Consider the following 25,056-nt stretch of genomic DNA (forward strand, 5'->3'; position numbering starts at 1 on the left):
TGTGCCTTCATAGCTGAGCGAGGGTCACTAAGTGAATGAAGGTGGAGCGGGCTGGAGATTGTTTCGGCTGACTGCCTCCATTCACAGTAAACAGGCAGTCGTTCATAGATGAATGATTGCCTGTTTACATAGGCCGATCATCATTACATTTTTATGCCTGCAGAAACTTAATGACAAACAAATTATAATTGTTCGTCAGTGAGTTGCTGCCGGCATTTACACTGAATGATTATGGTTCAGACTGCTGTAACGCAACGAGAATCTGAATAACTATCATTCAGTGGAAAATGGCCCTAAAGTTCCATGTCTTTTGCATTTGTGATGGAGCCTTTTCATAACATTTCCATTAAAAAGTGTATAAAGTCTACAGAAGTCAAGTAAAATGGGCAATGGAAAGATGAAACTGACAAGATATGATGACTATGCTCACTAGCGATGTGTTAATTAAGGAATGTATGCCATAATTATTCTGTGTGCTAATCCAAAAACTAATCTTAGAGCCTAAGGGCGCCCACCCACTGGCGATTTTTTTTTCTTTGCGTTTTGCGTTTTTTCTCAAGAGCAATTAGAATTGAATGTACTCCTGTCCACTGGCATTTTTTTTTTGCGTTGCGTTGCGTTTTTTAACATAGGAACTGTCAGTTGCATATGTGTCCTTATTTTTCTCCTAATGCACCCATGAAAGTCAATGGAAATTAATGGAAAAGCCGCGAAAACGCGGCGTTTTTCACGCACGAAAATCGCAAACGCCAGTGGGTGGGCGCCCTTAGGAGGATTTTATTTTTTACTTTCTTGTAACATGTTAATCATTTAAATGTTCCTAACATGTTTATTCTTTTATAGGCCTTGGTTCAGAACCTGACCTCTGGCTACAATAAATAGTCAATGACTTTGGAACATCTTTCAGCTCAACTATGAAAGGATTATCAAGCAGCCGTAGCCATCACCATGGGGTTGTATGTGATTCAGTATGTGAGACCCTCCCTCACCATACAGATAGAAAGCCATATTTGTTAAACCCAGTAGATCCTCATCCTGCGGATCATCCTTACTATGCTCAAAGGAACTCTTATCCAGTAGAATGCATAATGCCCTATGGGGACCAGATTGCCAGTAGTACATTTCCGAGGAGACATTACAGTTCACACCATGAGCTTAAAGATGAATGTGCTCTAGTACCCCATGGAACTGTTGGAAAAGGAAACCGGCTTCCTACCAACCTCTTGGATCAATTTGAAAGGCAGATTCCTATCAATCGGGATGGATATCACACCTTGCAATACAAAAGGAGTGCAGTGGAACACCGCAGTGACAGTCCTGGTAGGATACGACATTTGGTTCATTCTGTTCAGAAACTATTCACAAAATCACATTCCCTTGAAGGACCAACGAAAGGAAATTCTAATGGAAGCAAAGCGAGTCCAGAAGAAATGCAAACTGTGAGATATGGCAAGCGAAGTAAAAGCAAAGAGAGGAGAGCTGAACTGAAGCCTAGAACAAATATTTCGGGGTGGTGGGGCTCACAGGATAACTTAGACAATGATGTTTGCGTGTACCATGCTCCCACTACTGTCATGACTATGGGGAGATGCCCTGATCGCTCCGCTTCTCAATACTTTATGGAAGCATATAATACAATTAGTGAACATGCATTAAAGTCATCAAGAAGCAATAACGATGTGAAATGCAACACTTGTACAAACTTACCTGTGAGTTTACCTGTAAGTTTGGACAGCCAGATGTTAAAGAAAAGTTCTTGGGCATCTACACTCACAGTAAGCAGGGCACGGGAAGTTTACCAGAAACCTGCAATTAATATGGACCAAGCATTAGTAAAGTCTGACTCATGCCAACAAGAGAGGTCATGCCAGTATTTGCAGGTAGGCTTACTATGTCTTGTTTTTAGTCACTGTTTCTTGATCATTTATAACAGGGGTGTCAAACTCATGGCCCGCAGGCCGAATATAGTTTATTTTCTTCCACCTGTGCATAGTATTTCTTCCACCTTGAGTTATGGACAGTGGGTATTGCTATATTATAGACTTTATAATAGGTTATTGCTATATTAAAAAGTCTATAATATAACAATAACCTCTGTCTATGACTCAATGAGCAGTAGAACCATGCACAGGTGGAAGGACAGAAATGATATTCAGTTGAGTTTCACATGTGATTTATAGCATATGTTATTTACTGATTATAAATGCAAAGTGGTTTCTAAGGTTATATACCGTAATTATCACTGATTTAGTATTAAAGAATATGTGCATTTTGCAAATAGGCTTGATTTAAAATACTACTGTTTTGTGTATAAAGCTCCTATGCAGATTTATATGTCTCCATGGTAACAGACTGCAAACAAAATGTGTGTAGTCTGATCCTGCAATCATACCCTCTTCCATCTGCAATCTACGTCTTGCAATCATACAGTCAGTAGAGTGTTGGAAGTGAGTAACACAACAGCAAGGTCACACTGCACACATTGTTTTAAGGAAAATTCCAAACTGGTTTGATTTTTTTGGTCCCACTGTAAGATTTTGGTAATGTACCTTTCTAAGGTTGCCTTTAAAACCTTACTTTACACTGCTATTTACAAGTTATGGCATTTTAAAACTTCACCATTCAGAAGTTACATAAATGTTAATGAAATTTGTAAAGATCTCATTCATGTTTTTCATTTGAAAGACCCATTTTCAGGACTTTCTGTGTTCTTGTTAATGCAACAGAACCTATTTGTTTAGTTTTTTCTGTATTATATCCCCATTGACTTCAGAGGAAAAAACCACAGTACTGCAAACCACGATACTGTGAGGTACGGCAAGTACAGTTTTCCATAGAAACCATTCTAGGAACACTTCCTAGAACTGTTTTTTTTTTTTACAAAAAATCTGAACTGCAATCATAACAAAGCTGCAACAAAATAGCATGTAGCAATATGTAGATTTACCAGGTCTTTTTTGAAGGTTTTCACCCTACTTTAAAAGCTTCCATAAAACAAAACACCTGACCCAATCATAATGAATATTCTTAACAATGTATTAAATGAAACAAGACTCAGTTGCATTAAATAGGTATTCCAGTCTTTTACTATAAATTACCTATACTCAGGATGGGTCATGAATTGTTGATTGGTGGGGTCATCTGTTTAGTATTGCTGCCAATCAGCTGATCCTCCTGCCCTCTGTCACTGCAGTGGAACCAGACATCATATTTGGTGGTCAGGTTGATTTCAATGGGAGTGAAGCCTTTCTATTACACTTTTGGCCCTGAGCACCAATGATGATCTCTTGCCCCACCACACAGACAGAGGACCGGAGGATCAGCTGATTGTCCGCTTTCCAAAGCGGCGGATCTCCGTGAATCAACTCTTGATGACCTATCATGAGAATAGGTCATCAATAGTAAAAGCCTGGAATTGTCTTTAAAATAGTTTTTAACATATGCATTTTGGTAATAAAATAATTTGAAGCACAATCAAGAATGTTTTTGGCAAAGACATAACTTATAGTTCTTGGGCCTATGTCATGGATGTTGGCTAGTGCACATGATATCCTACCAGAAGGATACTAAACATAGGAATGTCACAACACAGGGGTAATCACCAAAGTGACATAACAGTACGGCAATAGGCACAGTGATGTCAAAATATAAGAATTTTACACACCCCTATTCTACAGAGAAATATTACAGTAGGGCTAAGCAATGTTCCTTCTATCCATCACTAACCCCAGATATTCTGCATGAATGGCAAGACCAGCCGAATAGCACTCATAGGCCTGACCCTAAGCAATGTGGGCCATCACCTTTAGGCACTATGAGGAATGTGAGTGCTTTTATGCTGCAGTGCTTGCAGAAGGACCGTTGTGTAGCCCACATCAAAATGTCAGATCTTTATTGGGTGGCCAGTCTCCTTGAACCCCGATAGAAGGCCGAAATGGCAAATCTCATTTCAGCTGTTGAGAAGAACCTCAAAATGCAGCACTGCTGGGACAGACTCTTAGGCAGAATGAGCACAGCATCTGCGGCTTATGGTGGACGATCAGGAAGCCATCACAGCAGCAGCACCACCGATTGCAGGGGAAGTCTAATAGAGGTGTAGCATTACTTTTCAGCCTGTCACAGCCTGCAGTGAAACACAGGTTAGGACTGACAGTCTCAGCCAGCACTTATCCATGATGGTCCAAGAGTATGTCAGCTCCCGTGAGGATGTACTCAGACATTGACCCCTTTGACTTCTGGGTGTCTAAGCTGGGCGAGTGAGCAGAGCTTACACAACAAGCTTTATAGGTGATTGTATGCCCCACTTCCAGTGTGCTATCAGAAAGGGTGTTCAGCACAGCTGGGGTGTGATAGCTGACAGACACATCCGCCTGTCCACAGACAATGTAAATCACCTGACATTTATATAAATGAACCAGATGCAGATTTCACCTGACTTCTGCAGCCCCATGTCAGATCCCACTGATTAGTTAGTATGCTGTCAATTTTTACTCACATATGACGGAGCATCGTTTTATATCAAAGACCCACTGTGCCCCCAAGGTGCTGTTGCTGCAGGTGGTGCTGCTGCTCTATTTCTGCCCCCACCATGTTTCCTCCTCCTACTTCCCCTCAAATAAAAATTATGTCAATATAGAAATACAGAACTACAGATCTCATGTTTCCAGGAGGAACCCACTGTGCCCCCCCCCCCCCCCTCAAGGTGCTGATGCTACCAGTGGAACTGCTGCTTTCCTTATTCTGCTTCTTCTGTTCAACTGGTAAATTTGCCCTTTGCAAACTTTATGACATTGCTTTTAAAATGACTAGCACACCTGCTGTCTTCCTTGGTGCAATTTTTAATCTAGGAGACCCTATGTGGGCCTTCTTTTGTTTTCAGTGACACCTATGCGCTACGATTGACTCCCACACCACTGTACACTATTTTGACCCATTTTTGGGAGGAGCACAGTGTTCTCCTGATGTGTGGATATGTTCCATGCAATTTGGTGGGCTTTGGCTGCATTGGAGACCTTCTGGAGGGTAAATTCATAAACCCAGTTTTTACTCCCATTGACTTTAATGGGAGTCGTAATTGACTTATTACTTAGTGGGGGTATTATTGCTCAGTGTGGCTTATATAGGGCATTATTACTGAGTGGAGGTCTATATAAGGCATTATTATTAAGTGGAGGTCGATATAAGGCATTATTACTGAGTGGGGGCCTGTGAGGGACATTATTACTGGATAGAGGCCTATATGAGGCAGTATTACTTGATAAAGGCCTATATGAGGCATTATTACTAAGTGTGGGCCAATTTGAGTCATTTTTACTGTGTAGGGCATAAAGGGAGCATTATTATTGAATGGGGGCCTATGTGGGGCATTATTAATGAGTGGGAGCCTGCATGGGGCATTATTACTACGTGGGAATCCATATGAGGCATTATTACTGAATGGGGGCCTGTCAGGGGGATTATTACTGATTGGGACATTATTACAGAGTGGGGGCATAAGAAGAGTATTATTATTGTGTGTTGGAACTTTTACTGTGTGTGGCATGAAAAGTGGAACTTGCTGTGGGGGGGCGTATATGGAGCCCAAAAAGGGGGATACTATTACTGTGTGGGTCACCTCAGGTGGCATTATTACTATCTGGGTCATCATGAATGGGGAGATTATGTAGTAGTTTCAAAAACAAAGCAAAGTCCCTGGAACATTGAGGAGTCAAATATGTCTGTATCAAATTCTACAAAGATAAATTTGTGAGCAGGAGACGTCTTTATAGTAGTTTGGGCCAGATGAAGAAAAAGGAAAACTGAATGACTCCAGTCAAAGAGACGCCACCTGTTATCACTGGAAGTAAAGATAATGTAATTATTTATATGGTCTGCAGAGTGCCTGTGTAGATGTAGTATATACTGCAATGTGATCACTCTATCAGGCTAATAATGTTTTTCTTTAACAACACTGGTCGTATTATGTGCTCATGATCTGGCGGTATTATTTGGCCTTCGTATAGTATTATAATTGGTAATACGTATCGCTGTAGTGGATTTTCAGTGACAGTATGTTGCTATTAATCACTATGTGATGATATTATGCAGTCACTATGTGGAGTAATATGTGGTAATGTGGCGGTATTATTTGGCCCTTACATAGTATTCTTATTGGTAGTATTGATCGTTGTAGTTGTCTTTATTCAGTGATAGGGTGTTTGTATTATGCAGTCACTGTGTGGTAATTTGTGGTCAGCTGTGACAGTATTATTTCGCCTTTATATAGTGATATTATTGATAGTATTGGTCCTCTCTCTCTTTCTGTCTAACCACCTATGTGCCATGGTCGCTATTGACCATGGCATCTGGGAAGTTAAATGACAGGAATCAGTGTTGCTGATCTCGGCTATTACAGCGAGAACTTAGCTGTCTGTCAACACAGGGACCATGCAGGCGCAGGTCACATAACTATCTGTCATAGAAGCTAAAGACAAGCCAGTCTATGATGTTCATTTATGTAATTGAGGTGTGATAGGTTAGAAATAGGTGGCACCTTAATCTATGTCTCAAGTTCTAGCATGTTCTATGCTTCATAGTAAATTTGCTGCGGTGAGCTATGCAAGCCATGTAGGCTTCTCCGCTTCTAATCCCTTTTTTTGCTGCTGGTAGCATTGTTTTCTTTTTTTGGCCCCTGCCTACTTTTTCGCGCCTACTTACTGCTGATTTGAGTCACTTTTTAACTTTATTCTAGGGCTACTTTGATTCCTCAATCTGCTACTTGTAAGAGACAATGCTGGTAGATATTTCATCGATTCTGATGAACTCTATGTCTTTCCATTGTTGTCTTGCAACGTGTAAATAGTCTTCAATCAGTGGTGACATACCAGTAATTCGGCCATCCTTTTGGGCGGATAGCTTAAAGGTGGCATGAATTGTTGAGGCATTTACTAGATGTGCTATAATTCCAGTTATTGCACACACTTTGACTGGGTCCTTCACATGCCATCTGTTGATTTGATTTCATAGCAAGTTTAACAGGAATGTCTTGCTCACAGCAGCTCGCCATTGAAGAATATCCTTAGTGTTTTCTTCATTCTCTTCGGACGGCCTTGTATGATATCACTCAAACAACATTGCAAATTCCTTCAATCTCATAATGTTGAATGAATAATGAGGATGTTTCGTTGGACGCTTTTCCTATCTCTCAAACGTGTTTGCGCAGTATCCTGCAGCTTGACAAGCTTCATCAAATTTCAGCACTTTGTAGCATATCTGAGGCTCACTAGTGTTGAGGAATACTGTTTTTCTTGAGCTGTCGCGTAAATTAGAATGACTTGGCACCTCCATCAGGATTTTTGGTCAAAGTTACTGAAATATTGTATTGTTATCAATACTGAACATATACATAAAATTAAAAGAAAATTAGTTTGGTGGAAGAGGGAGAAAAATCAGTTGTAAGATTTGACCCAAACAGAGAGGAGAAGTTAAGGGGGTTCTCTAGGGAGAATACTATTGATGATCTATCCTCAGGATAGGCAAAATAGAGAAATGGTTATCAGCAGCACACTTTAACTCCCAATCTGGGTAGGACCACAGGAATGCAAAAGCCGCAGTGGAATATGAGAAATATTCGCAGAGTAAATCCAGAACAAAGGTCGAAATGTAGCTGTCATTTTTTCTGCTATGGGAGAATAAAGTTTTTAACAACTTTTTGCACCTATTGATGCTGCCGTGTTATCTTTGTTCTCTATCCTCAGGATAGGTCATTAATAGTTGATCGTCTGGGGTCCGTCGCTCGGGACCCCGACCGATCAGCTGAGCGGGCGTATGCTGTTAAGTGCCGCAATAACACAGAGGTCAGAGCAGAAGCAGCAGAAGCCTCCTAGCCTACCTCTGTGTAGTGGCTGGCGCTTGTAACTGCAGGCACGGCTCTCATTGAAATCCATGTACTTCTATGTTTATTCTGTTTTCTTGATAAAGTTTATTTTGGGCCACGCTCATACTCTTGGGGTGGGGTACACGCATGGCCTTGTAACTATATGGTATTCTACCATTGTCCATGGTGGCGCGTTTTGGTCACCAAAGAAAAATTGTACTAAAAAGCTATCTAAAAGTCTTATGTACTCCAAAATAGTACCAATAGAAAATACAGGATTTCCCGCAAAAAAACGAATCCTCACACAACGATGTTGCCAAAAAAATTAAAAAAATGATGGCTGTCAGAAGATGGTGGCAGAAAACAATTTTATTTTTTTCCAAGGATATTTTATTTTTTTTAAATAGTACAGCAAAAAAAAACGTTATAAATTTGGTATCGTAGTAATTGTTTGACCCATAGAATAATGTTGTTATGTCATTTTTGCCACATTTTTGCTCCCAAAGATGGCAGAATTCCAATTTTTTTCCATTTTGCTCCACTTAAAAACTTTTTACAAGTTTTTCAGTACATCATTAGATGGAACCGTGGAAAAATACAACTTGTTCCACAAAGAATACGCTCTCAGACAGTTGCGTCGATGGATAAATAAAAGAGATGATTTTTTTGAAAGTGGCAAGGAAAAACCAAAAAATAAAATAAAAAGGGGCATGTCATTAATGGGTTAATATAATAAATAATAATGATACAAATTGTTCACAAATACTTGCAATTTTAGACCTCATCTAAGGATGTGGAAGACCTCAGGGGGTTCACAACACAGAAATAAGAAACACAGCACTATTAAGCTAGGTGCACACTGGAATTTAAAAAACGTGCCCATGTTAAGTCTACAGAGTACGGATGTTTTTCTATCCATGCGCAGTTCTTTGTACCATCCATATGCTGTCCATGTGTCCATTTTTTTTAACTTTCGTATGCCATCTGTTTCTCACATATGCAAAAAGAAACTGAAACAGGCACAATTATTACTTTTTTCTACATCTCTTAAGAAAAACAAGACAGCACACGGAAAACAGCTAAGTGCTGTCTGTTTTTTGTATCCCTATTGACTTGAATGGGTAAGTCTCATCCGCAAACCACATCAGAATAGAACATGCCATGTCTTGCCACATTGACTGATATGAAGCCCTGTACGCTCCAAGTCCAGTCCGAGACCTAATACAGATTTTTATAGAAACACTGCAGAAGCTGTATGCAGGAACTTTCAGCAAGCATTTTAATGAACGAGAAAGCAAAATGCTGTAATTAAATATATTTTAAAGACTCTTGAAACCATATATCCAAGTCAAATCCAAAACAAAGGATAGGCATTCGTTAAGGCTGGGGTGCTGCTAGCCAAGTTCTACACATGAGATGTCTTCGCAATCTGACGGATTTGGAGCGCTTTTGCAAGGAAGAGTGTGTAAAGATTGTGCCATAATGATAGCATTCCTTCTTTTTGGGTAGGTGTCTGTCATAAAGTTAAAGAGTATATCAACAAAGTATTAGTTTTAGGGTATGTATATTTATACAAGTGCATTATTTTAGGATTTTTTTCGCCACCCTAAAAGATTTCAGCTTGTTTTTCAATTAAATTATACACATAACGGGATTGGAGGTGGAAGTAAACCGGAAATGACTCATCTTTGTCAGATTTTTTAACATTTTACAGGGGTGTGTAGACTTTTTATATCCACTGTATATCTGTGTAAAATGGAAGATGGACCTCTCAAGAGGCAAATAAGGAAGATGGAACAATACCTCTGCAGCACCCCCTATAGGATGGCAGCATTCCTTCAAATCAATGTACAGTACGACTTTTTAACAAGTGCTTCAGGTTGCGATAAATGCAGTCTGTTCACAGCATTAACATTACTGACTATGAGGCAAACAAAGTTCCTAGCTAATATATACCTATACAAAGGTGGCCGCTCATGAGTGTAGCATTCTCTTTTGAAGTCTAAAGGACTCAGGGACTTGGCTGTACCCATAACTACCATAGACTTCAGTGGAGAAGGACTTCAGTGCATGCATGTGTATCTCCATAAAGTGATCTACCCTTGTTACAATAAACATGGATTGTGTAAATGTTCATCAACCTTCAACTCAGTATTTAGTTGATTCATCTTTGCCAGCGATTACAGCTGGAGTTTGTGAGGAAAGTGCCAGTAATGTTATTTTAATTCATCGCTCCTTGTTTTGCAGAGATTTGACCCTGTGCTTATGCTATTGTTTTACTCACAAAGTTCTCCTGCAGACTGCAGCAGGGTTTCCTCAGGATTTTCTGTTTTTTGCTACACTCATTTTACATTTTACCTTTGTAAGCCTTCAAAGACATGCCACATAAAAGGATCTCCACAGCACAATTGGAATGAATGTTTTAGAAAATGTATTGACACTGACAATAGGGGATTAGTCACTACTCAGGATTGGCATCTTTCCTCCACCTAGATGGGTGGTCGCACCTCAATAACCCAGGTCCTCTCCAGATTTGGTCATAAACGCAGGTAGTCCATTTATTTTGGCAGCAATAATAGATAACAATCTTCACACTGTTGTTTTAGTCACAGTATACACATGCGTTAAATAACATAAATCCTAGCCGTCTGGCTGCTCACCCACATAGGATTACAATTTTCCCTAACAAAGTAGCCTAGCACCACTATACATCTTAACAATGTCCATGATACCGTACCCAACCAAAGTGTCAATCTAGGGGGCATCCTGCCCTGTCGAGGTATTCCCACCGCACCAGACTTCAGGCTTGCAGCCCTCTCAGCTCCTTCTCAGCTATCTGTCTCAGGGAGTAGCTCTCAGCAGCAGTGTGGCTTCAGGTTTTAACTGCTCCAACCACACCCATAGAGCTGTCCCTTCTAATTAGGACTCAGTCTGCGTGTTCACAAGACCCTTACAGGCACTTCTGTGTACTGCACTTGCTACAACACTTTAGAAAGTCTTAGTTTTCTTAATCAGTCTCAGGCTCTGTTCACATCTGCATTGGTGGCTCCGTTTGGAGCCACTGGCACAGATCCATAAAACAATGCTGGATGAAATTGCACAGCGTGTTGCACTATTTTTTTCTGGGAAAATGCCAAATTGCATGATGGAATGACGTAATGGGGTAAACAATGGAGTCAATTGTAATTCTTTTGATGATAATGAGATGAGCTCTAGCCTTGCCAACAGAGTACAGAGAAAATAGAAAAATGATCTCCACAAAATAAAGTGTCAGTCTATGTTAAGTGCCCAGTCACAAAAACTACAAGAATTCAGATTTCCAAAAATTAATATAAAAATTAAATGTTTAAAATATTTCTAATAGAGATCAGCGAGCGTACTCGGTTCGCGTGTTTTTGCACTCGAGCACCACTTTTTCCGAGTAACTGACTACTCGGACGAAAAGATTCGGGGGGCGCCGGGGATGAGCCGGGGGTTGCAGAGGGGAGTGGGGGGGGGAGAGAGAGAGCTCCCCCCTGTTCCCCACTGCTACCCCCTGCTCCACCACGCCGCCCCCCGGCGCCCCCGAATCTTTTTGTCCGAGTAGTCAGTTACTTGGAAAAAGCGGTGCTCGAGTGCAAAAACACCCGAACCGAGTACACTCGCTCATCTCTAATTTCTAACATAAATATGTTTTATTAAAAAAAACCACCCTGTTATTGAAAACCATGACCTAACCATTTAGTATGGAATGGGCAACGTTTTTTTCTGAGAAATTGAACCCTTTGGTTAAGATTTTCATGGAAGGAGGCCACACTCACTACTCCGATTCCAGCACATATAGATGTTTACAACATCTGAACTTTTGTTGCCTCTCGCTGTGACACTTTTGTAAGTCGGCAATCATTTTCTTTTTCGCTACATTCACTGATTTATTTAGATTTGGTTATTTGTTTCTTTTCTTTGTGTGAGTCTGCCCTATTTATCACAAACTGGTTTCTGTGGCAATGAAGCAGAATTACACGCTGAGTCTTCTACTTTCGAAGACTGAGGAATATTCAACCTTCTCTGCATGCCAGTGAATGATTATTGACATTGCTCCTGAAGGTTGGAATCCATTGAGCTATTATTCAAAAAAAACAAAAAAAAAACAGGCAATTTCGATATATAAGGAGAAGCCGGGGAATCAGGAAAATGATACAGTCCTCGTTTTGTTTTTGGCCGTAACATCTAACAAGTTAAGGTTGAGTAATAACTGGCGAGGACACTAAATTACATGTGTTAGACAGTCAGTACTGAGCAGTCATTAAGCATTGTTCTCTCGTTCTGTGATCTCATTTCATTAATTATTTGCATGCTAAAAGAAAGCTTAAGTTACAAATATAGTGTTATGTGATTGTTAAACACTCCCCTCCAGTCCCTGTGTTTACTGCTATAGTCACCCACTTTGAAATGGCAGAACGATGAGAAAAATCTAGATCTTTTTTGCTGCCTACAGCTGAAGAGATGATGAATATAATTTATCATAAGGAATGCTTGTTTGCATATTCAAGACGGAAGGTAAGTCAATGCAAATTCCTACGCATGCATAATATTAAATGTTCGTCCTGGGTGTGAGATACTCTGACTACATTGATGCCACTGAAGTTAATGTTAGCATTCTCTTGTGACATTGCTGTCGGATTTATCATATTATACTTTTTTTTACATTTTTTAGCATTTTGTCAGCTGCCATCAGTTTTGCACTTGCTTACTTATGTGACATTGTGGACTAAATTTGTGGATGGTTAATAATGATGGATAATAGTTACCATGTACTCTCAAAGTATAATGTTCATTGTCTCACCTGATGGAAAGTTATTATGTCTGCTTTCTAGAAGTTGAATGTATTTTAACACTATACAGAATTGTTTAATGATATAACAATCTAGTTTTCATGTTAATTAAGCTTGTCTTTTATATGTAACCTAATCTATATTTGAGATGTGAAGCATCTAATTGTAAGCCTCATTGTTATACAGTGCTGTTGTACAATGTCTTTATATTCTATGTTTATGGTACTTGATACTAGAGGAAGCTTTTTAGGTCTTCAAGTGTTGTCTGACAGCAAATCCCAGCTACATTGCCTGTACTAAGCAAATAGTACACATAAATGTTTAGATATTTAATGGTATTGCAGTTTTTTTATGTTCATAAACAATGTGGAGCTACAGGTTATCTCTGCAGAATGTAGAACATTACATAGGTTTTGGCTTATGTGTTACAAGCTGCCATTTAATATGATAACTTTAGGTATGAAGTATGACTTTAGTTAGCATAGCCAATACAATTCTAGTTTTCTATATTATATTAAAAAAAAAAAACGGGATTGGTACAGATAGATAATTAGATCACTTGCAATCGTACGAAGAGTCAAAATGATGCTACATCTGTATTCTGTATGGCACTCGACAGCAGGAGCAGACGCGTCTCCTCAGTTGATATAATATTTACCTTATCATAATTATGCAGAACTGGTAAATTACATTTGATTTCCTGAAAATGAGGCCTGAGACAAACTGGTTTCTGACATTGAGGATTATCGACATTCAGTAATAAAACATAAAGTTCGAAGTGAATATTATTTCAAATGAGATGTAATTGTAGAGAGAAAAGATTTTAGGTTTATAAGACTTTAAGGCCTCATTACACTCAAAACCTCGATTAATCCCTTTATATCACTCAACCCTCTCTCTTATCATACTCGGAAGATGCCATCATGAGATCATTCATATTAGAGAGCTAAGGGTCTCCAGTGGTCGACATTTTGACTCCTTAGTACTGCAAATCTACTATTTTATTGGAGATAGAATACTACAAGCCATAAAGTAATAACCTTGGGAAAATCCCCATAGCTCTACTCCCTGAACACTATGAGTCTATATTAACAAGACACTACATGAAGAATCATACTTGAGTTTTTACGTTTTGAGCAGATTTTAAAGAGATTGCGTCGTCAGAAAGCGACCAATTGTATACACCAAATTTTTATTTTAAAGATATTTAAAGAATTTTTGGTGTTTTCTTTTTCTTAATTTTCTATGTCATGACCTGTATTTTAAAAAAAATTCCTAAAATCCTACATTTTCACACTTACCACTAAGCATAATAATAGCCAGAAACTTTCTGATCTGTAGAGAAAACTTTTCGACAGTCATCTTAGGACCCTTTTACACTGAGTGATTATCGTTCAGATTCTCTGATATAATGCAAATCTGAATGATATCGCTCAGTAAAAATAAAGAGTGATGAACGATAATTTATTTGCTTATCATTCGCCGTTTGGTTTGTGCAGACATAAAAATCAAATGACGATGTGCCTTTGTAAACAGGCAGTCGTTCATCTATGAACGACTGCCTGCTTACTGTGAATAGAAGTGGGCAGCTGGAAGCGATCTTTAGCCTGATTCACCTCCATTCACTGAGTGATCAACACTTAAGCGCCCTACAGTCATCCTGTGTTTAAGAACCTTTATTATCAATTCAGGTCCCATTACAATGAGAGGTAATCACTTGTATAAGGATTCTGCAGGATTAACCATTTGCAATAGGTGGCAGTCACAGATTATTTACTATGCCTAGGACATTCTCCCATAGAAATCAATGGGTCCCTTACTGTCCATTCTGTAAATGTCACAAGATTTCTACTGTGAAACATCCCTTAATGCTGTTAAAAGCAGTTCCAGTAAGACGGCGGTCCCAATAGCAAAGTACAGTCAATAAATATAAAAAAAATCTACAATTGGAAAATAAAAACAGATTAGAAAAAAATGGAAAATATTTCACTATCTTGTTTTAATTAGTAAAAAAATGTAAGTGATACATTCCCCGTAAGGCTTGTTTAACCACTTCCTGACCGGTAGTTTTCCCTTCCATACCATGCATCGGCCACCCGGACATTTATAGTCTATAGGCAGCGATAGGCATGTGACATCATAACTGCATTATGTTTAATCTGCAGAATTCCTTGTGACATCTTCAGGGTTTGTATTTCAGTTGGCAGGAGAGTATTGGCATCCTTGTTACACACCTTTTTACTTGGCTAGATTGCAAAACGATATCCCTTATTCGAACATGTCTATGTTATGCTGGTTGAAATGGTATTACAATATGTAACATCAATGTTTCCCAGAGTAATTAAACAATGTGAGTTTCTTTAAGAATTCCACGACCCACAGAGCCGGACAATGCCATGACTTGGAACCAAGAATGAATTAACTATTTCAGCATATTGAGCTGTCATAGTGATTAGTCCAATCACATTGGATAGATAAAATTGTGTAGGCAGTTTCAATCTATCACTAGGGTAAGACTCTAAATCCCAGAAGTTCAGTGTACTTATTATTTTCATATTATATTTTGCTATTCCCTACCATCAGCCAATATTTGGTGCTCAAAATCTGTAATCATGGAAACAAACTGTACCACGTTGACTGTTTCTATGGATACGTAATATTAGATATTCTTCATCATTTTAGCCTTGTAAAAGTCACACACATCTCACAAAATTTTCATTAGGCCATGTAGATTATTTCAGGGCTTAAATCATCTAAATTGTACTGCCAATGTCCTTTATTTCGAACATTATTTCAAATCTTGTACCATTGTTTCAAGTTCTAACACATGGAATGGCACGATTTACCCTACATGTGTAGAAACTAAAAAAATGTATTGATTGTATTAAACATATGTAATAAGCAGTATTTCCACAGTAGGAATAACACTGGTTTACAAGTCCTTCTAGACTTCCCTTGAACTTTTATGGCCCTCAAATTAGATACTGTATGTACTATCACTAGGCAAGCAATGGCCAACCCAAGCAACTCTTCTGCCCAATAAGCCTCTCACAGCTATTACCTTACAGCTAATACAAAGTAAGGACTTTTCCTTGACACTATACTTTGGCACATGTAGTGCTTATGAGTAGTGATGAACAATTATTGAAATAATCAGTTTGGGTCCGGATTGGCCCAATTTTAAAAAAATAATTAGAAATCTGGAAGACCCAATTCCGATTAAAGTGAATGTAAGTAAAAATCGGGTTCACTAACTTGCCCTCCCGAAGCTCTCTAATGCAGCCATATCCTCTTCTATGGTGGCTCAGTGGTTAGCAATGTTGCCTTGCAGCCCTCAGGTCTTAGGCTCACATCTTGCCAAGGAGAATATCAGTATGGGTTTCCTCTTCGTAATAATCTTTTTTGGGGCTCCAAATCTAGATTCTCTCTATGCAGATGTTTCCCTTGGCCTGACCTGAACCTGAGACTCCAGTGCTGGAAGGCAAAAGCACTAAACGCTGAGCTTTTCCTTACTTTAGTTTACAATTCCTCCACTTATGTACTATATAAATAAAAGCCATTATTATTTTGAAACCCACAGAGAACATACAGAGGTTGTCCTTGGTTTTTATATGTTCACTGTGGGTTTCTTAATAATAATCACCTTTATTTATACAGCACAAATTTATTACACAGGAGGAGGAAAAAAAGAGAAGAGCAAAAAGCACAGTGGCTCGGTGCTGTTGCCTAGCAGCACTAGGATCCCAGGTTCAAATCTGGCCAAGGAAAACCTCAGTATGTTCTCTTTGAGTTTCATAATAATTACCTTCATTTATATAACACATACATACATATTACACAGAAAGAGGAAAAAGCAAAGTGGCTTTTAAGGCTAGCAAAGAGTTGTTAGCGGTGTTGTCTTGCAGCACTGGGACCATGGGTTCAAATCTGACCAAGGACTGTCTCTGTTTATTAATACTAATGGCCTTTATTTATATAGCACATATATACTACACAGGAGGAGGAATTGGAAAAAGGCAGAGGGAAAAGCATAGTGGCTCAGTGGTTAGTGCTGTTGTCTGGGGGTCCCAGGTTCAAATTTGGCCAAACATAACCTCTGTGAGTTTCTTAATAATGATGACCTTTATTTATATAGCACATACCGTATATACTCGAGTATTAGCTGACCCGAATATAAGCCGAGACAATAAGTTTCACCACAAAAAAACTGGGAAAACTTATTGACTTGAGTATAAGCCGAGCTATACTCGAGTATATACTGGGTAAAAAAAACCCTCCATACTCACCTCCCAGCCGGCGTCTATGTCTGTAGGACAAGCTGCTTGAATTCTCTCCGTTGTTATTCCCCGCCGTCCTCTTTGCTTGGCTTTGTCAGCACTGTGTAAGTAAGCAGTGTGATTGGATTGAGCGCCAGCCAATCACAGCCGGAACTCGATCCAATCACAGCGCTTACTTACGACGCTGACAGCAGGGGATTTGAAAGCTGAGCAGGGAGATGACAATGGGGAAAATTCTAAAGCAGCTTGATTGGCTGTGAATGATTGAGTGCCAGCTGTGATTGGCTGGCGCTCGATCCAATCACAGCTCTTACTTACACAGTAAAGCTTTGTGAAGAAGAAAAGGGTTTTCTCAACACTATAGAAAATAGCCGATTTTACAAAAATTGGGTTGAACCGATCCAATGGGATTTAGCAAAAATCAATCTGATTTCATCTACCAGCTGATCACGACGAACAATACTAGTTATAAGTACTGATGCACAGAAATTCTGTATGCCACCATATGGTGCTTTCATGCAACATTACATTATCTCCTAGAAGCAATGCTTTTAGAGGAGATTACTTCTGTAATACATGTGATTGTGCAGGCCATGATTTCCTAGAATGCATTAAAAAAACTGTACCCATTGTGATAATTTGGGGATTAGTCACCAAATAGGATCACCATCTTCTTCACCTAACATGGATTGCACCACTCACACGTAGACACTGGACAACCAAACTTCCTTAAATCTGTGGTGTCTGCCAGCTTCATTGCACACAGCAATGGTTCACTCGATTTCCAAACTGCACATACACCCGGACACAAAACAAAACCTGGTCGGTTGACCACTGACTAGACATTGTACATTCCGCACTACATTAAAATTCTCATACAACACAGTTCATTTACCCCTCTGCGTTTCATGTCCTGAGAGCTTCTTCACTCTTCTTCTGGGTTTACAGAAGGTGTCCTTGCCACTATACCCAACAAAGGTGTCTAGGGGGCGTCCTTCCCTATCAGACTCGCAAAAGACACAGGCTTGTAGCTCCTGAAGCTGGCTCAGAAGCCTCCCTCAGATCTTTCTGTGCTGTCTCTATTCTGTTCTCTCTGATCAGCCGTATGGCTGGACATTTTAACTCCTCCAACCACACCCATACAGCTGTCCCAGCTAATTATCCTAAGTCTGCCTGTTTTCATGCACCTTAAAGGCCATCTTGTGTACTGCATTACCACGCCGTGTAGAAAATTGAAGATTAAAATTATGGCCCTATAGCAGGGTATGAGCACAGTATTTGGGATTCCTGTAATATATATCCTAACTTAGCAATATTCCATGTCCTTGAGGCGTTAGTAAGATGAAACATCAAAATGTAGAACTAAAGCATATGGGCCCATATTTGTATTTTGATAAAGAATAAGGCCATCATCAAGCAACAAGTACATGAAATGTACTAGGAAGTGTTATATTATGTTCTTTGGATTGTCAAGTAGCATTGGGTACTACTGCTGTGCACATTTTCTTCTTCATATATTAGTTTTAATATTCTAGAGTAGGCTTTCTACCAGCTGTCATAGAATGTAAGTCTTAGAAACAGTTACTAGAGCCACACATCATGCTAGCAAGTGTTCCATTTGGCCTGTTAAAGCATATTTATGAGGATCAATGCATGTGACTGGCAGGATACATGAGAGAATTTTATTTTGTAATCTGTGCATTAGCTTTGTAGTCAGAGCCCTGCGTTCACATTTCAAAGTCCCCTTTGTGTCAAGGGCAGGAGACAGATTGTTGAAGTAGCTGACATATCTTGCAGCTTCTTTCAAGAAATTTGCACTTCTCTTGTTGCATTCCTTTTCAGCTGTACATTACAAGGAATGGACTGAATCAAGTTAGCATTCTCTCAAATAACTTCCCTTGTGGGCATTTTAGAGGCCGTTAAATCCCACATACATGGCCAATGAATTTTCACATAAAGTCAAGATGAGCAGTTTCTTTCTTCTGTATTATTTAAGTCCTTATGGTTTTCTCCAGTGGGCAGAAATTTAATTCCTGAGTGCAACCTCTTTCTTGGCTTCTTGCAGGGTGAGTTATACATATACTGCAACTTGTTCTTTTTGTTGAATCAATAGACTGACAACATACATATAAAGAAAGCATAGGTAAAAGTCCAAGGAGGCTCTAAAGCAGACATTCTTCTATACAATAGTCCAGTTTTCTTCCAACAAAAGCACTGCTTATACAGTAGGTTACTGATTAACTCCTTAAGGACAAGCGTGTTTTGGTCCTCAAGGACCTGACACGTTTTAGGGATTTTTACTAGAGATGAGCGAGTATACTCGCTAAGGCACATTACTCGAGCGAGTAGTGCCTTAGCCGAGTATCTCCCCGCTCGTCTCTAAAGATTCGGGGTCCGGTGACAGGTGAGTTGCGGTGGGGGCAGGGGGGAGCGGCGGGAGAGAGGGAGAGAGAGATCTCCCCACCGCTCCATGCCCCCCGCCGGCCCCTGAATCTTTAGAGATGAGCGGGGAGATACTCGGCTAAGGCACTACTCGCTCGAGTAATGTGCCTTAGCGAGTATACTCGCTCGTCTCTAATTTTTACCCATGTAGTGGTTTTACTGTCCTATTTTTTTTCTTCAGCTACCAAAATTACTTTTGCTGCATTTTTTTCATATCTTTTTTCATTGACTTTTCTTCCATTATTTTGTTTTATTAGGGGTAAAAAGCTAAAAAAAGATTTAAAAAAATAATAAATTAGTTTATTTATGCTAAAATATAGTACAGGAATGGATTCCTCATTTTATTTTGGATCTGTTAATATATCATTTGTATAGTTTTGGACTACAGGACACATGTGGTGACGGTTTTTGGTTGGTGTCAGCAGTGGGTTGCTTTCCTCTTTATGTATACATTTTTTTCATTCTGTATTTTTTTTAAACTCATTTTTGTAACTTTTTTAACATCTATGTCACCCATGACATCATATAGGACCTGTGGGGGTCATTCACATTATCTTTTTTTTAATTCATACTTTTCCACTGTAGCCGGGCATCCAGTTAGAGGGAAAAATATCCCCCTGTAGAGACATCAGTCACTAACAGAGTTGATATGGGTCTGCTAGGACCCTGCAGTTCCACTGTGACAGGGACCACCCAGGTATTATGTACTCCCTGGGTCCAATAGTGGAAGTAGCACTTACACTTTCTCTCCTTAGTACAAAGCATTCATTGAGCACTACATAGTCTAGAAAGGAGAAGGCAGAAGCAGTTAAAAATGCTTCTCCCTTCTCCTGCTGGTCCTTGGCTGTGTCTAATAGCCGAGGACCCAACCTGCTCCTACTTAATTGCAGAAGCAGAAGCTTTAATCCTGCACCATTTTTCTGCTATCAGACGGTATTAAATCCCAGGACCAAGTGCCATAAAGTTACTGTGTTTTGTCCTTAAAGGGTTAAAAAAAGAAATGAAAAGGTCTCCAGGAATTAAGTAAAGCAGCATATTATTATAACTATTGCCTCATTATGTTATCTGTACTTTGGGTTGTACAAGGCCTCTGTCATATTGTTGCCCAAAGCCAGCACTGAGTTTCAGTGTATGTGATTCAATGTATCTGTAATGCCCCTGGCCACAATTCTGCTGCAAAATGGAAGTAGGGAGCAACAGAGACAGCGATATTGCCAATGACTTTTATGGGAAGAAAGAGAAAGTTGAGCACCAGGAATTGGACTAAAGTCATATGAAGAAGTCACTGAGGCGCTTAAGTTCTTTAGAACTTTTTTTATGATTTTCTCACCGAAAAGAACCTTACTGGTAGTTAAAATGTAACCTTTATTTGATTATCTTCTTAAAAGAATTATAACAAAGCCAGATTAAACTACATATATCCATCCTGATGAAGTGACACACTGGTTGAGTGTCATAGAAACGCGTTGATGGAAATAATGGATGATAAGGACTAAGCTCCACAAAAATAACGTTTACTCCATAAGGATCAGATACGAACAAAAATCTGACGTGTCTGTGACCAAACAAAATCATCAATTCTAGATACTTCTGAGAGAGTTGTTTAGACAGATCTTTAAATTATAACCTGATGGAGGGTGTCTTATGCATAATAGCATCCCCTGTCATGTGGGTTTATTAATTAAGCGGCTACTCTTGGCTCTAACTATCTACAGTAAATAAAGTATCAGAGTGACCGCTTATGAATATATGGGATCTAAATGGTACCCTGGTCCAAAAGTGAACAGTAAAATCAAGGCAAGAATAATAAATAGGGCATTGTGACCATTGCGTTCTAAAAAATACACGAGCATCAAATAGCTCTGTGGCCCTGAGAAAACACTCTGGAAGGGACAGTACCATTGATCGCATATAATTTTTCTATCTCCTCTAAATCAGAGAAGGAGTTATATTTTAAGCATTAAATTTTTGTTTGTTGTATGTACATACCAGTTCTTTTAAGAAGATATCAAATAAAGGTTAAATCTTAACTACCAGTAAGGTTCTTTTCGGTGAGAAAGTCATATGAAGGGCTTGGGGAAAGAATGATCCACAAAGTCCACATCTACTGAAAGTTGATCATTTTAATTTGAAAGTTTCACAACTTGTGAAGCCTAAAGTACACAATGAGGCCTTAGTCAGACGGGCGTTTTTTCGCGCGATTTGCGCATGCGATTTGCGCATATATGGAACCAATGGTTCGCTATGGTATCGGTCACATGTCCGCTTTTTATGCGGATATGAGAAAAATTATAGGACACGACGATTCGCAGATCGCGCCTATCTGCGTTTTGCATTTTATGTGCACACCAAAATCATTTTTTTCGCCGGTCAGTCTAAGTTTCATGCGCATTTTGATGCGCACGGCGATTTTTCTCCGGTCAGACGGGCGTTTTGCTGCGACGATTAACGCGGCTAGGTGCAGATTTTTCCCGCGATTTTTCTCCGCCGGTCACGCGATTTGCGAATGCGCATGCGACATGCGATGCGCAAATCGCGCGAAAAAACACCCGTCTGACTAAGGCCTGATAATGAAATTGTGAACACTGTAATACATGTTCGTATAAATTTATATAGTATAACTTTAAAAACATAAAATACCCTTTTTTAATGAAAAAATGCTGTTGTAATCTTTTAAACTCCAGAACTTTATTTACCACATAGAATGTTATAATAGAACTTTATTTACCACATATAGGGAACATTTCTAAAACTGAAAACATGAAAGTCATAATGAAAGAGAAATATTTAAGGCTGGGGTCACACGGGTCGTAGCCTCGGCAAGAAATCTTGCGGTTTTGCTGCAGCAAAAAAACGCGAGATTTCTGTCGGGAAAGTGCAGCTTCAAAACCTGCTGCACTTGGCCGCGGGTTTTGGAGCGGCTTAGCCGCATGCTTTTCTGTTGCAGTCGGCTCTCCCATAGTTCCGGGAATCCGCACCGCCAGCTTCTGACGGCTTTGCCGTGATGGATTTGCCGCCCTGTGTGGACGAGATTTTGACAATCTGTCCACATGGCTGGCTAAACCTGGGATTAGCGGCCGCAGGCGGATTCGCTGCAGCGAATTTCCACATAGAAATTCCACGGCAAATCCACCCTGTGTGAATCCAGCCTAAGGCCCAATGTCCACTTTGGAATCCCGCAGTGCCTGCAGACATTGGGAGAAAAATGGTTTTCTTACCTCTCCGGCTCCAGTGCAGATCTCCTGTGCACTGGCCGGATATTCTTTCTTCTGCAACATGCCAAACGCATGCGCAGTGGGTTTTTTTTTATGTCCTGCTTTCCCACGGATCCGCGGAACAGCCAAAATGACAGCTGTGGCTGTGCTGCGGATATGACGCCTTCCATTGACTTCAATGGAAGCCGTCCTGCGGAATCCGTGGCCAAAATGGAGCATGCTGCGATTTTCTCCTACAGAGTGTGATCTGAAAATGGCATCCGAATACTTTTAATTAGTTTGTGGATGCTAATGCATCCCTATGGGCGGCTTTGGTTTGCGGATCTCCCGCGCGGGTTCCGCAAATCAAAGCCACAAGTGGACATTGGGCCTTAATCTTTCCCTCAATCATCACCTGGAACATTGCTCAGTTGTGGTAAATTGTCATAGTAACTGTCTTAGAATCTGCAATTCATTGCATTTATTTACATGTAATGGGAGAAGATTATTCATTGTTCCAACATCTTTGGAATTACTTGTTCTGAGTTTTGGCAAAATCCACGGTACGGGGTGCTACAGACGGCTTTTTCCATTCCCTTGTTTTTTGAATTGTATGAAGGACGCTGGCACAGATTCAATTGACAAAACTGCACCGTAATTTTTGAACATGTCCTTTTTCCATCATTACTGGAGCAACAATCTTTTCTTTGCACGACTCAGCTGAAGTTGAAAGACACTACAGCTCTAAAACAGAATGCCACATATATTTGTGCTACCGTGTTAAAGGTAACATAGGTTTACTGTGTAGAACCTAGTGCAACTACTACTCTTTCTAGGCAACATATCTCCAGAGCAATACTTGTGTGGACATCGAGGAAGACAATTCTGGGCTGTTATATAGGCTATGACTCAGCAACATATTAGCAAATCCTTGTCTCTCTATGTAGATTACTTCTATATGTAAACTGTGAATGGTGTTCAAAAGGGAATATACACAAGTGTATGGAAGTATTACAGTTTCAGTTCTGTTTGTGGAAAATGTTGCCAATTGCACATATCATTTTGGTTTTGAATTACTGTATATAAATTGGATTCTGTGCAATAATTTTCCCCCAAGTCTGTTTAAGCTTGGATTTACATTAGTTATGTCCTTTATAGGGGTAATCTGGTGAAAAAAACTAAGTGCGTGCTCAGTCCTGTTGAAAAAATGTCATACTGCACTCACTCGATCCTTCACAACTGCCGATAGTGGCAGATCCCCAGCTGTACTCTTCTTCCGGCTCCAGTGATTACATCACATGACAGGGTCACGTGACCACTGCAGCTAAATTACTAAATGGGCTAGGCACATTTCAATTTTTTCCCTCAAAATCTTTTTAATTAGGCCACATTCAGATGACCACTGTTTTTGTGATGTTAGCAGTGCACAGTACGCGCTTCTAATAGGAACCAATAGGTTCTTATAGAAGCCTTCACATGAGAGAATGTTAGACGCGCTGAATTTGCTGCGTGCTTTCCATAGACTCCTATGGGAGCCTTGAAAGCCCCCAGCGTGCACCTTGAATCGTGTGAACGGGCTACTTCAAGTAGCTTCAAGTAGCCCGTTCACGCAATCTTTACAGCACTATAGCCGCAAGCTTTTCTCACGTCTATACTGTGCGCCCACAGCGCTCGTCTGAATGAGGTCTTAGAAAGACACATGGACAAAAGAAATCCGAGGCATTCTTTGTCCTTCCACATATTCAGAAAGAAAGAAAAGCAACAGAGCAACAAACAGAATAAGAAATGTCAGGAATCTGAAATTAGCACACAAACACAGCGTGATTCTGTTCTGTAGGCTATGTGCACGCGCTCTCTCATTGATCTCTATGGCAGAGCGTACGCACAGAGTGGTGTGAAAAGAGTCCCACTGTGTGCGCTCGCTGACGTCTCCGGGACATAGCGCTGGAACGGTGGAGACACAACTCCCCGGTCCCCCATTACCCCACCTTTAAGCCCTACAATGTAGTTTATGGGGCTCAAAGGTGTTGACATGTTCCCTTTCATATTTTTTCCCCTCACCAGACTTCCCCTTTAAGTTGTAGATACATTAAAAACATATATATATATATATATATATATATATATATATATATATATATATATATATATATATATATATATATAAAGATTGTTTGAAGTATCCACTGACCAAATGCATCAGAGTGAAGAGCAGCTTTTACCAATACTTTTGTAACAACTTTCTCACTTAAATCAATAGAACTTGTTGATGGATCCTTTTTTTGGGTGCATTCACACCTCGCTGATTTTCTGCAGATATGCAGCAGATTTCACCCTTTCAATAAAATTCAAATTGAAGGGGTGAAATCTGCGGCAAATCTCTAACAAAAGCTGCAGCAAATCAGCAATGTCTGAACACGCCATTTAAGGGGATGTCTGAGTTAAGGGAAACGCCTGTCACCAAGTCCCCCATG

General features: G+C 39.8%; 1 protein-coding gene across 1 annotated transcript in view; it reads left to right on the plus strand.

Moving 5' to 3' along the window:
* Positions 1-914: 914 nt before the first annotated feature.
* Positions 915-25,056, plus strand: part of DLGAP1 (DLG associated protein 1) — a 232,579-nt gene continuing 208,437 nt past the window's right edge. The window contains exon 1 of the mRNA XM_066579602.1: positions 915-1,880. Within this exon, the coding sequence (XP_066435699.1) occupies positions 915-1,880 (966 nt within the window). The remainder of the gene's footprint in view (positions 1,881-25,056) is intronic.

This window comes from Eleutherodactylus coqui, chromosome 9 (genome assembly GCF_035609145.1).
Source record: "Eleutherodactylus coqui strain aEleCoq1 chromosome 9, aEleCoq1.hap1, whole genome shotgun sequence".
Taxonomy (NCBI): domain Eukaryota; kingdom Metazoa; phylum Chordata; class Amphibia; order Anura; family Eleutherodactylidae; genus Eleutherodactylus; species Eleutherodactylus coqui.